The sequence below is a fragment of the Salmo salar genome, chromosome 19, assembly GCF_965601325.2.
Source record: "Salmo salar chromosome 19, fSalSal1, whole genome shotgun sequence".
Taxonomy (NCBI): Eukaryota; Metazoa; Chordata; class Actinopteri; order Salmoniformes; family Salmonidae; genus Salmo; species Salmo salar.
The window spans coordinates 54441356-54457703 of NC_138309.1; the positions used below are offsets into that span (position 1 = coordinate 54441356).

The 16348-nt window shown below is 43.3% G+C and overlaps 1 protein-coding gene across 2 annotated transcripts; it reads left to right on the forward strand.

Annotated features, from left to right (window-relative positions):
* Positions 1-252: 252 nt before the first annotated feature.
* Positions 253-11797, forward strand: LOC106578996 (ubiquitin domain-containing protein 1). 2 transcript variants are annotated; one of them, XM_014158376.3, is made up of 3 exons: positions 253-1033; positions 8007-8234; positions 8498-11797. In XM_014158376.3, the coding sequence occupies exons 1-3, from the start codon at positions 946-948 to the stop codon at positions 8878-8880; spliced, it is 699 nt and encodes a 232-aa protein (XP_014013851.1). In that variant the 5' UTR covers positions 253-945; the 3' UTR covers positions 8881-11797. The 2 variants fall into 2 exon arrangements, with proteins under 2 accessions (XP_014013851.1, XP_045558405.1); XM_045702449.2 differs by lacking the exon at positions 253-1033 and adding an exon at positions 6136-6628.
* The last annotated feature ends 4551 nt before the right edge of the window (positions 11798-16348 follow it).

The following is a 16348-nucleotide window of genomic DNA, read 5'->3' on the forward strand; positions in this document are numbered from 1 at the left end:
TTATTACTAACCAAATAATACAGAAACTGTTTGTTGTGGAAGTGCATGGCTATGTGCATATTCTAAAGAAATGTTATATATGGAAATGTTATATTTCTATTCAGCATTTTACCGTTCATCTGCAAATAATATATATATAAAGTTAGTTTTGGCATGGTTGAGGACTTTCATTTGTTCCAGGGATGCTCCCCACCCATGAAGGAAGTCGTGACGTGCCATAATCTGACACCCCTTGCCTTGAGCACGCGCAGGCGTAAAAAGTTACTGTTGCTACCCGCACCAGGAAGGGAAGGGGGATTTAAAAACCTGGCTGAGAAAAATGAGAAAGGTTTGAAATTGACCACGGTGTTAAACGGAGAATCATACCAACAATCATTTTGGTTTAAAATACAAGCTATCTGTTTAGAATACTTACGTGGTCGTGAAAGGTTGTTAACTAATGTTAACTAGTTAAATTAGCTAAGGCTGTCTCGCGCAACGACGGATGGCAGTGTGCGAGTTATCAAGACATCGATCTAATGTGAGCTTGCTAACAAGTTGCTTAAAAAATTGTTGTCAACGAAGCTAGCTAGTTGGCACGCTAACTTGTCTAAGTAGAATGTATAGAGGGCAGTCTAGATATAATGCAATCAATTATTGTTGACATTTATCCCGTTAGGTTGCTAGCGAGTCTGCACGTGACTACTGATTTTTGGAATGTTGGATCGCATCAAACAATAATAAAGCAGAAGTAGCTGGCTAGCTCTTCCGTGTTTACCATTTAGAGTTGCGAACAGTGTTCACATTCCGTGTAACGTTAATTTGTGGATTCTGCTATCAAGAAAAGCACCTTGACCTAGCGAGTTAATTTTGTACAGCGGATCTAGCTATATCTAATTGTTTTGGAAATAGGTAGCGGTTGGCTAATAATGGGGCCCCGACATAGTTAGCAAACTGATAATAATCATGGGAGGATGTGTTGGGAGAGAACGTGAGGACACACAGGGCCACGGATCATCCAGAAGCAGTGGAAGGGCACACCGAAAACGTGGAAGTAAGTAATGGTAACTTTGTTGTCTGAGTGCATCGAATAGAAACATAGTTCAACATATTACATGGTAAATGTTTACCATTTAGTACCATATCTACCCATTTCATTACTACAACATACTAACCCCCAGAGAAATATGGATTTCGTCCTTAAGGTTCTCACTCTTAACACGGGTACCCAGTCTGGACTGTGCCCAAATAACGGTAGGATAAATTTGTAATTTCCCTTCCCCCATCTTGCAGGACACAAATGGACACGAGTTACTTCCTGTTACCCCTCTGCCAGTACAGAAAAATGTATGCACTCACTACTGTAAGTCGCTCTGGATAAAAGCATCTGCTAAATTAGTAAAATGTACCAACCGATGGCTGTATAAATAGCAACCAACACAACTAGGCTAAACCTCATTTGATCAGGGAAAGCAACACTGGTTGACTGTCAATACTCAATACATCATAGTAGTTGAGCTGACTCTTCACCAACAATGTTATCTTGATTTTTCATGTGCAAGTCCATTACCGTGCTAAGATTATTTTCTGCATAAGAAAAATAGTGGCAGACTGCCATGTTTAACCTGTTATAGTTTGTTGGCGTTTTTAAGTGACTGAAGCACTTTGCATAAAGACTAAAGCTACAGGCTCCAAATAGCTTAGGTCTAATCAAATTCAAATTGGAAACTTCCAAGGGACACGGAAAGCAGTAAGATCCCTCTGCCACATAGGACCTATCAACGCCTCGGCCTAATTTAGAAAATGCAATCTTACACTGGACTGTGGGACTGTCATAACACAATTTCTAAACCCAGAGGCCCAACATCGCAAGACTTCCGGGAAAGCTCGCGAAACAGACCATCCCGGGGATTGGGGTTTGAGAAGTCAATAAGTGAAGTGAAGAATTCTACCTTAGATTCAAGCCATGTCTTAAGTGGGTGGCAGGTAGCCTAGTGGTTAGAGCGTTGGACTTGTAACCAATAGATTGCAAGATCAAATCCCCGAGCTGACTAGGTAAAAAACTGTTGTTCTGCCCCAGAACAAGGCAGTTAACCCAGTGTTCCTAGGCCGTCATTGAAAATAAGAATTTGTCCTTAACTGACTTGCCTAGTTTAATACAGGTAAAATTAAAAATGTCTTAAGTAGTTGAACATGTTATTGCTCCAACCTCGTGTAAGTGACACTGACACTTTTCTTATTGGTGAAAAACAATTTTATATCGAAGGATTGCCTTTTGGTTTGACAGCCTGCGCAGTTCGGCATGAGGTGACCGTTAGACCCGATGATGGGTTTCTACGCATGAGCTTTGCTAGCCAACATCACCTTCAAGTGTGATTGGGATTTCTATTGGAGAAGCAGTTTTAGTCTTTCTTCATACTGTACGGTCTTTAGTCACTATGTGCCATTAGACTTTCTTGGTGTATTATACAACAGAGCTCCCGAGTGGCGCAGCGGTCTAAGGCACTGCCTCTTAATGCTAGAGGCGTCACTACAAACACCCTGGTTCAAATCCAGGCTGTATCACAACCTGCCATGATTGGGAGTCCCATAGGGCGGCGCACAATTGGCCCAGCGTCGTCCGGGTTTGGCAGGTGTAGGCCATCCATTGTAAATAAGAATTTGTTCTGCCTAGTTAAATAAAAACATTTAAAAAAATCGGAAGACCTCGCCTATGAAGTTGACTGAAGAGCCAACAATGATTTGTAGAGGCTTTAGGACAGTGTTTCCCAAACTCGGTCCTAGGAACCCCAAGAGGTTCACATTTTGTTTTTTGCCCTAGCACTACACAGCTGACTCAAATGGTGGTCAGCTGATTATCTGAATCAGCTGTGTAGTGCTAGGGCAAAAACCAAAATGTGCAGCCCGAGTTTGTGAAACGCTGCCTTAGGAGCAGTGAGTGTTTGATGCAGGTAGACTAGAGGCGCTCCCAGGCCGGTAATAAGAACAAGTCGTGTCATGTGCCCTACAGCAGTGGTTCTCAACCCTCTCCTCGGGGACCTCCAGCCATTCCATGTATTTGATCTATTCCAGAGCTAGCACACCTGATTCAACTTGTCAACTAAGTATCAAGCCCTTGACTGTGTGAGTCAGTGAGTGAATTCAGGCCTACTACAAAATTGTGAAAAGTCTGGGGGTCCCTGAGGAGAGGTTTGCGAACAGCAACTGTTCCACCGGGGCTGCGTGCACCAGGCCGGCATGCAGTGTGCCATGTGAAAGCAAGGAGAAGTCCGATGTTTCTGTGACGTGTCTCCCTTTATGGCTAGAAATGAATACCACGGTGCTAAGTTAAGGACGACTTGCTGCCTTTGTGGGTGGAAGTATTGTTTTATTCTTTGGTGTAGAACTTCATTTGGGTGTAAGCATTTGTTTAATTATAACCTTGGCCAAGTCATGTTGTAGCTACATGTAAAATAAAGGAAACACCAACATAGTGTCTTAATAGGGCGATGGGCCGCCAAAACAGCTTCAATGTGCCTTGGCATAGATTCTACGTGTCCTAAACCTATATTGGAGTGATGTAACACTTCTTATAAAAATAATTATGAATACATACTTCATTGAACTTATATATTCTTCCACAAGAAATTCCATAATTTGGTGTTTTGTTGGTGGAAATCACTGTCTCAGGCACCGATCCAGAATCTCCCATAAGTGTTCAATTGGGTTGAGATCTGATGAGACACACACCCTTTAAACCTCCCTATGTTCATTTCAGACTTCTTTCAAAGTCACTGAGATCTCTTCTAGCCATGGTAGCCAAAATAATGGCCAACTGGGCATTTTTATACATGACCCTACGCATAATGGGGACGTTAGTTGCTTAATTAACTCAGGATCCACACCTGTGTGGAAGCACCTGTTTTCAATAGAGTACCGAAGTATGAATCCTAATAAAAACGATTGGATCCATTTCCCTATTTGACTGCTAGGTTTTATGGGTATTATGACACCTCCACTGTGGAGCTCTATCCATATCAAAGTTGTCTAGCAATTGGGGCTAAGCCTAGTTCATAGCAGTTTTCAAACAGCTTTTTGGATGTTCCGTGGAGGTTTGACAGGCGAGGCCAAGTTTTATCTTTAGCCGCAGAATGTCGAGGAGGTTTTGAAAAAGCTGATAAGATTGTCAATTACAGGGGTGACTATATGTGTTCACAGTGAATTTGTGCTTGGCCCAAGCCTAGTTTTGACTTTCATTGAATTAATTCCTACATGGCTGTTCTGTACTGTTTGTGAAAGGGATACTTCCTAGTCTTGCGGATATGCTTTTAACTTGCAATGTTGGTTCAGGGCTGAAATTGGCCTACTTCAACATTGACATTGTAGGGGTGAAAGCAGGCCGTAGGCCTCTAGGAATAGATCCGCCCTATATTTAGTGTTATCGGGGGAGTGAGGTGCTATGATGTAAGATTGTAACCTATTATTTTGAACCCAAGTCCCAAGATTATACTTTTTAACAGCCACATACAGCCCACCGCTACATCACAAGTGTATCTTCGAGTCCTGAAACAATACATAATGTGATCTGCAATGCAATCCTGTCTGTAAAATGCAATTTATCTGCCCCTTCATAACCTCAACAAGCCCCACATGAGGAGCACACCCTGCTATTGTGTCATGTCTCTGGAATGCTTCTCTGATGCTGCGGCAACATGGATTCATGATGGGTGGATATGCTCCTTGGCCTAGTGCAGCAATATCTGCACACCTGGAAATAGGCCTGCACGTTTCCAAACTATTTGCTAATCTGATGTTAAAAAGTTAGCTGGTAATCAAGACAACACATTAGACCTAGCCTATTCACTTTTTTCCAGAGGCCTAGTCTCGGCTATATGTTGACTGGAAAGTCTACAAGTCCTTTTTCCCAAGACAGCATGTATGTTGAGTTGAACTTACAGTATATGATGTCCCTTTCGACAGCGTTTCCCAAACTCGGTCCTGGGGCCTCCCCTGGGTGCACAATTCGTTTTTTGCCCCTAGGACTACACAGCTGACTCAAATAACCAACCATCAAGCTTGGATTATTTGAATCAGCTAGGGACAGAACCAAAACAGGCCCCAGGACCGAGTTTAGGATACCCTGCCTTACGACATCACATAGTGTTGCACACAGAGTTGTGTCCTAGTCCTGTATGCTGCCTGATCAACAACTCTCGTAGACTAGTCCATTACTCTGCTTGAGTACTAGTATGAAGATCATTACACTCTACTCCCTGTATATCCTACACTGTCCTACCGATTACTCCTCGTAAGCTACCTGCACCATAAATAATTAGTTTGGTGGAAAGGTGACCTTTTTTAGATACTTGGCAACTGTCTTTGTTTCCCTTCCTTGCTGCCCTTGGTTAGCCTAGTTGTCAATGAAGACCAAAGATACCGCTGATCATGTTAGGACAACAATCGCCGCCTCAGCAGACTCTTCTTTGACCATTCAAACCCTCGTTTGTTAGCTAACTGGGCCCGTTTAGTACCATGTGACAGACCGAGCCGAAGTCGCACTCTGGTGCCAACTATAAAACTCAGCTGCTCAGTTTGACACCAAGTCCTCATTGGAGGCCGGGACCTACCTCTCCATACCATTCTGAGAGCTGCTAGTCTGCCTGCGTCCAATTAAGCCCTCTCTCTCCTTTAGGTTATGTGGTTGAGACAGGATGTGTTTTAGAGGCGCTGTATGGTAGTCAGCCTGGCCTGGTGCTGAAGGAACACTTTACCACATGCTGAAAAGTGTTTTCCTGGCTTCCCCGATAGGTGTGCAGTGCTAATCCTATGCTAAGCATGGATAATCTTTCAGATGTACATGGTGTAATACTGTCTGCATATTCTAATTATAAACCCTGATTGAAGATATAGAGAGCTGCGTGTGGGGGGAGGGGTTCTTTGCTGGCAATGTAGGGAAAACTTCTCCAGCCGGGCAGGCCCAAACACTCCATAAATGTCTTGTTAACTGTTGCATCCGTGCTAGTGAAACGTTTGGAGATGGGAACGCCCATCACACACTGTGTGTACCCAGTGCAAACGAGATTGCCACACACTCACTCTACACTATCCTGGACCGTGTATGGCGCGGGAGGGGGAATTTTATTGTTCAAACAACCCCCCCCCCTGCTCTCGGAATGCCTCCTTTGCTCTGTCATGCAAACGAGCATAGCCTAGATTGGTCTTGTTTATGTTGTGTGGCTCACCTGGCTGCCTTGAATCTGGCAGAGAGGGGAGGACTTTGGTCACGATGATGAGGAAGAGGGTTTATTATAGCTGGGTGTATTAGTCCTCGTGGAATACCAAACGCTGCATAGGCCTGCTGTGGCATAGCCAGAGCAACGTGTAACGTCTATTCGTTTCTTAAGTATCTCTCTAGGGCAGTTTTTTTTAAAGAGCTCTAGTCTTCTGTGTCTGGTACAACTAGCTTATATGGTATTATGACCTTATTGAATGTAGGTGATAGGCTATCCTATTATAATGAGATTCCAGGCATTGACAGACGCCACGACATTGTTGCTCTAGTTTCGTCCATGGTAATGACTGTGTCATGATGATGCCGCCCACATTGTCTAAGCCCCCTCTAACATTCTTTAAAGGGTGTTCACTCTGCGTCGGAAATCAATGGCTGCTGGTAAGTCTCATTAGGTTATAGGCTATCTAGTCTATTCTACTTGAAAATGAGCATTTTAGTAATTTAGCAGACGCTCTCATACAGAGCGAAGGTGAGACCACAACATAGAGTACATTTAGGGGTGGGAGGGGCAAGAGACCAGTGGTGGCGGAACGGAGTGCTCTGGTTGGGGTGTAGGGTTTGAGCATAGCTTGAAAGTAAGGAGGGGCAGTTCCCCTTGCTTCTCCGTGGGCAAGCACCAGAGTCTTGAAGATGATGCGAGCTTCGACTGGAAGCCAGAGTGTGCGGAGGAGCGGGGTGACATGGGAGGACTTGGGAAGGTTGGACAGCAGGCGGGCTGCAGCGTTCTGGGTAAGTTGCAGGGGTTTGATGGCACAAGCGGGGAGCCCAGCCAACACAGTTGCAGTAGTCCAGACGGGAGAGGACAAGTGCCTGGATTAGGACCTGAGCCGCTTCCTGTGTGAGGAAAATTCATACTCTATGGATGTCGTAGAGTATGAACCTGCAGGCGCAAGTCACTGCTTTGATGTTTGCCGAGAACGACAGGATGTTATCCAGGGTCAGGCCATAGTTCTTTCCACTCTGGGAGGGGGAGCACCGTGGAGTTGTCAACCACAATGGAGAGGTCTTGGAGTGGGCAGGCCTTCCCCGGGAGGAAGAGCAACTCTGTTTTGTTGAGCTTGAGGTAGTGGGCCGACATCCAAGCTGAGATACCTGCCAGGCACGCAGAGATGCGTGTCGCCACCTGGGTGTCAGAAGGGAGGGAAGAAGAGTAGTTGAGTTTCATCCGCATAGCAATAATAGGAGAGACCATATGAGGATATGACAGAGCCCAGTGACTTGGAATAGAAATCGCTTTGTGGCCAACAGTTAGTTGGAGGAAGGCAAAGAACCTGGATTGCAGCCTTGACAGATAGTGATGATGTGGGATGTACTCCCATTGCCCTATCATCTGAAAACCGTCAAAAGGCCAGACATATGCAGCAGACATTCCCTATCATGTGCTAGATTGTATATACCCAGATAATCCCCATCCCCAGATAAGAACCTAACATGTTTACCATGTCCATGCCCTTTCCTTGGACATGCCTACGATCTACCTTTGGAAGGTGTTGAAAACAATTATGTTTGACTTAACTATATTTTGTAACAAATAGGCTAGAATGGGTATCTGGCACTCTGACATTAGCCCTTGGTGTAACCATATGGGTTTTTAGAGAGATGTAACCCAGTATATATTGCTGAGCATGTGACTAAAACTGTACCCATTTCAATGCACTAAACAATGATGTGTAGTGATATTCTGGTATGTAGTCTGTAGGTTGATATTAGAAAAGCCTTCTAACAATGTGACTTTTTGTTGTGTCCCTCCCTGCAGGTCGCAATGAGCCCCTGAAGAAGGACAAGCCCAAGTGGAAGAGTGACTATCCCATGACGGAGGGCCAGCTCCGCAGTAAGAGGGATGAGTTCTGGGACACAGCCCCGGCCTTCGAGGGCCGAAAGGAGATCTGGGACGCTCTGAAGGCAGCCACCGTCGCCCTGGAGTGCAACGACCACGAGCTGGCCCAGGCCATAGTGGACGGAGCCAGCATCACTCTGCCTCACGGTGAGGCACACACACACAAGCACGATATGGGGAAGCTATGATAACCTGGGGGCACATTTGGAATCTGAATAGACTTGAACTGTCAGTACATTTGGAACAATGGTAATATTACACCATGATGTTTTTGCACAACTATTGACCTGATTATGAAATCTGATTCATGTTTCTCTGATTCATGCCTGAGTCAAGACCACTTCCTGAGCAGTTGTGAAATAACACACATTTAGCAACAGAACATGGTTTTTCCTCTGTCTGTGTTCCAGGCTCCCTGACGGAGTGTTATGATGAGCTGGGTAGCCGTTACCAGCTGCCCGTCTACTGCCTGGCCCCTCCGGTCAATCTGATCTCTGAGCGCAGCGACGAGGACCCCGGCGACAGCCCCGAGCCCACAGCCGCCCCCAAGAAGGAGTTCCAGCTCAAGGTGCGCCTCTCCACGGGCAAGGACCTGCGCCTCAGCGCCAGCATGGCCGACTCCATCGGGCAGCTGAAGAAGCAGCTTCAGGCCCAGGAGGACATCGACACGGCCCACCAGCGCTGGTTCTTCTCAGGCAAGCTGCTCACGGACAAGACCCGCCTGCAGGACACTAAGATCCAGAAGGACTTTGTCATCCAGGTCATCGTCAACCCGCAGGCCCCCATTAACTAGGTCCCAGATGAGAGGAGGATCGATGGAGGATAATGGTTTTACCGCTCATCTGTAAAACAGAGAGGTGATTTGGGGAATTACAGTTAAGAGATGAACAACAGAAGGGAGAGACTCTGAATGCTTTTCAATGTTTCATTGTTTACCATTAAAGAGTGTGGTTCTTTTCAGTGTGTCACTTCTCTATAGGACGGTTGATCGCTCGATCCAGACGTTTCAGACGAGACCACTCACCCTAAGAAGGGGTGTTCTCTGTCACTCACCACACTAACTTTGAAGTAAATCATAGCAGAATTGCCCCCCAGATGTGAGACACTGCAGGTGTGCACCGCACAGCACGTGCAAGAGGTCTGCGTCTGCACTAACATTAACCAGGTGCCAATTGAAATCGCAGAATCTTTTACAGAGTTTGTAAAGCACATCTTTTACTGTCCCTGGTCTCTACTCTGGTACCCTGTAATGGATACTTCCCATGATCCTCCCTCAAGTGATTGCAAAACTTTTTCTCTCATTTCTTTCTTTTTTTTGAGTTAATCTCAAACAGAGCTTTTTTTGCACAGTTGATTTGTACTTGTGTGGTAGTTTGTGTGCCTTCAAGGAAGAAAACAAAACAGAATCCTTAGGGGGGGAAATGCTATTTTTACTGCTAAAGCCTTCTGTCTCTAGATTCAGGAATAATTGTTTCATAGATCTATACAAATCCTAAATATACTGCTGCATTTTTCGATCAGCTGTCTCTATATCAGTTATTGCATTTCAAATGTACCACTGGTGTTTCCATGGATGTTGTCCCTAATGGTTGTATGTGCCCCCCGCGCTCCCATTGTCAATGTACTGTAAAGTGACAATGATTAGAGAGCCTAGCCCTTGTATGCTGTGCCACATTACAATCCTGAGGTGAAATGTGAAGCTCAGGCTACAGTGAAGATGATAGGAGAACATCTCTCTGTTTTAGTATATAGTCATGGAAGAGGAACAGTGCTTTTCTGTCTGTCTCGGGTGGCACCTCGCTGCACATGAGGTGCTCCTTTACCCTTCATGTCAGTCCTTTTGCTTTTCCATCTTTCTCTAAGCGCTTGTGCCTCTTTCTTTTATGGCCTCATCAAAAGAACATAAACAAGATACTCAGTGGTGGATTGTTAAACTGGAGGTGGGAAGACTTGTTACCAGGCTATTGTCATCATAGCATAACTCATTTAAAGGGATATTTTGGCAATGAGGCAATTTATCTACTTCCACAGTGTCGGATGATCTCGTGGATACTATTTTATGCCTTTGTGTTTAGTATGAAGGAAGTTAAAGGTAGTTTCACAAGCCAATGCTAACTAGTGATAGCGCACTGACTGGAAGTCTATGGGTATCTGCTAGCATGTTATGCCCTTTAAGGATTTTAGGTTTGTTGTCTGTATAGGCACTTGAACTTTATCCAACTTTAGCTCAAACAGTTGATCAATGACTGTGCTGGGAATATATTTGTTAATCTTTATGCAAAGTTGAGTATTTCTCTCAACTTACAATGTATGTGCAATACAAAATAGACCTCGTACCTTTTTGATTCTCCCCTTATTTCATATATACAGTAGCATTAGCTATGACTATGTAAAGGTTCTCAGAAACACAGAACATAGGAGCCTGCTATGTTGAGATTGCTTTGTCATTGTACAATCGACCTTTGACCTTGTTCAGAGTTTCATATTGCCTTCATCTCTGTTTTGAAATGTTGTGCCATCTATAAGTGTTCAAATGGCCACTTCTTTCTTTTAATGGGATGTCCTCACTATAACAATCATGTACCTTGCGTGAATTGGCTTGGCCCTTGTCCCCCCACTTTGTGTGAAGGTTAGCACATCCATTTGGGCTCAGAAAAATACCTAACTTTGCAATAGAGCCTCTTTTTAGTTTCCCACCTCTTCTGTGTAAAACAGCAGAGACCCATGTTCTGTTAGCTGTGTTGCTACATCTTGTCTCAATCCCTCCTTGCAGAATGTGGCTCAAATGTTTGCTTCATCTATGTTCATTTAGTGCTACGAGAGGTAACGAGATACGTTGGTCTAACTTCAATGTACAATCCCTACATCGGACAGCACAAAAATAGAAAGCTCAATGTAATCTATGTGAGGGAGCTGCACAATGTTGCCAGTAAGGACAAATGTGATATCACAGAGCAATGACATCACACAAGGGCCGTGGTTCGATCCAGGCCAGGAGAGAGAGAGGGGGAGAGAGAGAGAGGGGGAGAGAGAGAGAGGGGGAGAGAGAGAGAGGGGGAGAGAGAGAGAGAGGGGGAGGGAGAGAGAGAGGGGGGGAGAGAGAGAGAGGGGGAGAGAGAGAGAGAGGGGGAGAGAGAGAGAGAGAGAGAGATGCTCTTCCTTCAGTTTTCTGAGGCCTGTGAACCTCCCATCACAGTAGTTAGAGAGATTTCAACAATTGTCTAGGAAAGATCCCTTATGCAGGCCATTAATCAGACACGCTTTGAGTTTTCTGTTTTAGTAAGAATGTACAAGTATCTTTTGTATGCATGATACATGTTTGATCATATGGGTGTCAGAGCAGGAGTTTCATTTGTATGTTTTCTGTAATGTCCTAAGTCATGGTACACAGGTGGACTCAGACATGCACTATACTAAAGCTGGTAATATGGCCATGGATATTTATTTTAGTTATTTTGTCGGTTACTTTAGGACACAATGTACACTGCTTTATGTTCCTCTCGGACCTCAGATACCAATAAGCCATTGCATTTTAATCAAGCATTTTCACCAGGGTGGATCAAGAGGCCTTGCTCAAAGCAGAAACATGCAAATTGTGTTTTTGTTGATGTCCACAAAGATGTATAAAGATATGTATATTTAGTCATTTTGAAAAATATAAGTGATTATTATATATGAGATTTCTGATAATTAAATATGCTTACAACTCATTTTACAAGTGACGTGTACATTTATAAGCTGATTTCATTTTCAACCTTGTTTTTAGCTGTAACATAATTACAATTATTGTTAAAGGAAATCTCTCTTCATTTGATCCTGTAGCCAAATCTGTATGTGGCCTTGGACCAGAATATCCTAACTAGCCTCTGTAAATGAATAACAACCAAAGTGAATTTTTATTCGTTTAAATGTTTGTGTTCTCTTGTTCCTTTGGTGATCAGTTTTTAAAGTTCAATACTTATTGAATGAACTTTCCTGGACTCGCCCCACACAGTACAAGTTCAGGTAATTGATTTAGGTCATACTGCCACCTTGTGGATATACAGTATAATTTAGTGTATTGATTATTGACTCTGTGAAATTCTCTTGTGGTGCACTAAAGAAACATGATCTCTTCCTTTCTTCTATAGAAATAAGATAAAAAGGAAGAGGGTGTGAGCGAAAAGCACATGGAGACATGACACCGAAGCAGAAAGATCTGCATTATATTCCAGGAGTAGCCGAAGACTGGAGAGAATGAAGTTGAGTACTCTAGAGTCGTCGATGATGACATATGCTCCTCATGGGGCGACTAAGCAATCTATTCTACTCCCACTAATTCAAGTATTTCCAGTCTTATTGCTCAGATCCCCACCATCCAGCTTTACTCCCCATCTGGAACATGAATGAGAGACCATGCTGTTATCCTAAAACCATGGGTATGTTTTTGCTTGAAAGACATATAAGGCTCTGATTTCCCTGACCTCTGTGTTGAAAAGTTTACAAAACCCCTGCATTATCTCTGACTGTTATTTGAATATACTGTTCTCTTACATTATGTAATTTACTTGTCAGTCATTTTCTTTTCCAGAACTGGAACACTTAATTGTGATCATATCTTCAACAAATTGAACTTTGATGGGCCAAAAAGATGTTGGTGGGCTACTGGACTTTCTGGCTCTAACAAGGTATGTTTGGAGTCCCTGATGAGTCCAGTGAGCCTTGCCCAGTGAGAAGGTATGACTGCTGAGCAGGCTCTGGTCTGGTCTCGTGTGTTTGACTGGGCTTGTCTGATCCAGAAGGAAATACCACCCACGTTAGTTGACCTCTTCCTCGATCCTCCACTATGCCCAGATTAGGTTGTGCTGAGTTCCAGGATATGCAGCATTCAGTCGACCATCCTCGGTTAATTTAATAATAATTGTGAAACATTAAAGTTATTGTTTTTAGATAAAACTATACTAAATATATCCATTTCATCAAATAATTGATTAAAACACTGTTTTGCAATGGTCTACAGTAGCCTCAGCAAAACTCTGTAGGGTAGCACCATGGTGTAGCCGGCGGACAGCAAGCCGCTGTCCTCTGGGTGTTGGTCAATACAACACCTAGGAGGCTCATGGTTCCATAGACTTAAACAGTAATTATGACAATTTCTGGAGGACGCTCTCAACCTGTCAGAGCTCATGCAGCATGAACTGACATGTTGTCCACCCAATCAAAGGATCAGAGAATGAATCTAGTACTGAAAGCATAAGCTTCAGCTAGCACTGCCGTGCATCTCTCTTTGAGTAGTTGACTCAGCGAGAAAGACAAAAGTTGAACAGTTTTGAACAAATACAATTCTTAATTTGTTCAAAAGCAAGAGGGAGAGAGAGCTAGCTATATTTGGTTGTATTTTATTTTTACTTTCACTTAGCTTGCAAATGCAGCTAGCTAGTTTAGCCTACTCAAACAAATGGCTCAAACAGAAAGGGATGCTATGTTAGCTAGCTGGCTATGGCTATCCAACACTAGAGCTATGTTCGAATACCCATACTAACATACTGTATACTACATACTTAATGAGTATATATTACATACTGTTAGTTCATTTTAGTATACTGAAAACGAACGGTGTCCTTTCAGTTGAGTGTACTAGTGCTTTGCCGGTCTCCTGGAAGTTGATGCTGTTGCTATACAACCTCCTGCTAGCTTCTTAGCATAACAAATTACTAGCTAGACATTTTATGTCTTCGGGTGTGTTCTTAACTTCTTATGGGCAGGTCATCCGGCCAACATCCGGTGAAATTGCAGAGCGCGAAATTCAAAAATACCAAATTCAAATATTTAACATTCTTGAAAATATGTGTTATACATAAAATAAAGCTTAACTTCTTGTTAATCCAGCCGCTGTGTCAGATTTCAAAAAGGCTTTACGGCGAAAGCAAACCATGCGATTATCTGAGGACAGCACCCCGCATATAAACACATGAAAATCATATTTCAACCAGGCAGGTGAACCACGAAAGTCAGAAATGCCGATATAATTAATGCCTTACCTTTGAAGCTCTTCTTCTGTTGGCACTCCAAAATGTCCCAGAAACATCACAAATGGTCCTTTTGTTTGATAATGTCCTTCTTTATGTCCCAAAAGTGTCCATTTATTTGGCGCGTTTGATTCAGAAATACAGCGGTTTCAACTCGCCCAACATGCCTACAAAGTATCTAATAAGTTACCTGTAAACTTGGTCCAAACATTTCAAACAACGTTCCTAATCCAACCTCAGGTAACCTAAAACGTAAATAATCAATCAAATTTAAGACTGAATAAACTGTTTCTAATACCGGATAGAAACAACGTGAAGCACGTTCCAGTTCACGCGCACCAAAACAGTAGAGTCCACCTGGAGTGACACTTACAATGATTAGCACTACTTCTTAATTTCTCAAAAGAAAAACATCGAACAATTTCTAAAGACTGTTGACATCTAGTGGAAGCCATAGGAACTGCAAACAGGGTCCTAATAATAAGGGTATTCCAAAGAAAACCATTCGAAAATCAAAAGAAAAATCCCCCCTGGATGGTTTGTCCTTGGGGTTTCACCTGCCATATCAGTTCTGTTATACTCACAGACATTATTTTAACAGTTTTAGAAACTTTAGTGTTTTCTATCCAAATTATATGCATATCCTAGCTTCTGGGCCTGAGCAACAGGTAGTTTACTTTGGGCACGCTTTTCATCCGGAGGTGAAAATACTGCCCCCTACCCAAGAGAGGTTAAAATCAATCTAGAGTGCCAGAGTGTACTCTGGGTGTTCGTAAATTCAGACCGTTGTCAGATTGTACGTTTGTAAATTCAGTGTTTCACTCTGGGTGAGGAATTGGGTTGATCTTACAACGGTAGGGAAGCACCAAAGCTAACTTGCAAGCTACTTCCAGACACAAATGAGAGAACGCCTCACTGACCATTTTATTCACCCTAGCAGAGCTGGTTAGGCTATATTCATGTTATCCAGAACGTTGGTGACTATAACTGTGCTGCTGGCAACAATTTATGCTTTTTTGCCAACGTTTACTGAAACAGGCCATATTCAACAGGTGTTGAGCGTTTGTTCTGGTACACTCAATGTTACATTGAACTGGGTGAATGGAATATGAATGACAGTCATCCAATATGCTGTAATAGAAATAAGGCCATGCTCATAAAAAAAATGTGGATCCTCCCTCATCTTAACCGCACCGACCGCCACTGGCAGCATTATGCAGTTAGTTTAAAGCACATGCTCACACTACTACTAAATAAAGAAAACCACCAACATTTTAATTTTATTTCACCATTATTTAACCAGGTAGGCTAGTTGAGAACAAGTTCTCATTTACAACTGCGACCTGGCTAAGATAAAGCAAAACAGTGCGACACAAACAACAACACAGAGGTACACATGGAATAAACAAACATACAGTCAATAATACAATAGAAAAAGTCTATATACAGTGTGTGCAAATGAGGTAGGATAAGGGAGGTAAGGCAATAAATAGGCCATAGTGATGAAATAATTACAATATAGCAATTAAACACTAGAGTGATAGATGTGCAGAAGATGAATGTGCAAGTAGAGATACTGGGGTGCAAAGGAGCAAAATAAATAACAGTATTGGGATGAGGTAATTGGATGGGCTATGTTACAGGTGCAGTGATCTGTGAGCTGCTCTGACAGCTGGTGCTTAAAGTTAGTGAGGAAGATATGAGTCTCCAGCTTCAGGGATTTTTGCAGTTCATTCCTGTCATTGGCAGCAGAGAACTGGAAGGAACGGCGGCCAAAGGAGGAATTGGCTTTGGAGGTGACCAGTAAAATATACCTGCTGGAGCGCATGCTACGGGTGGGTGCTGCTATGGTGACCAGTGAGCTGAGATAAGGTGGGGCTTTACCTAGCAAAGACTTATAGATGACCTGGAGCCAGTGGGTTTGGCGACGAATATGAAGCGAGGACCAGCCAACGAGAGCATACAGGTTGCAGTGGTGGGTAGTATATGGGGCTTTGGTGACAAAACGGATGGCACTGTGATAGACTGCATCCAATTTGCTGAGTAGAGTGCTGGACGCTATTTTGTAAATGACATCGCCGAAGTCAAGAATCGGTAGGATAGTCAGTTTTACGAGGGTATGTTTGGCAGCATGAGTGAAGGATGTTTTGTTGCGAAGTAGGAAGCCGATTCTAGATTTAATTTGGGTTTGGAGATGCTTAATGTGAGTCTGGAAGGAGAGTTTACAGTTTAACCAGACACTTAGGTATTTGT

Excerpts from the sequence above, each read along its gene's own strand:
- LOC106578996 (XM_014158376.3), top strand. The coding sequence starts at position 946 with ATGGGAGGATGTGTTGGGAGAGAACGTGAGGACACACAGGGCCACGGA. Across the intron at positions 1,034-8,006 it reads GGCACACCGAAAACGTGGAA|GTCGCAATGAGCCCCTGAAG; the intron begins GTAAGTAATGGT and ends CCCTCCCTGCAG. Across the intron at positions 8,235-8,497 it reads CAGCATCACTCTGCCTCACG|GCTCCCTGACGGAGTGTTAT; the intron begins GTGAGGCACACA and ends TCTGTGTTCCAG.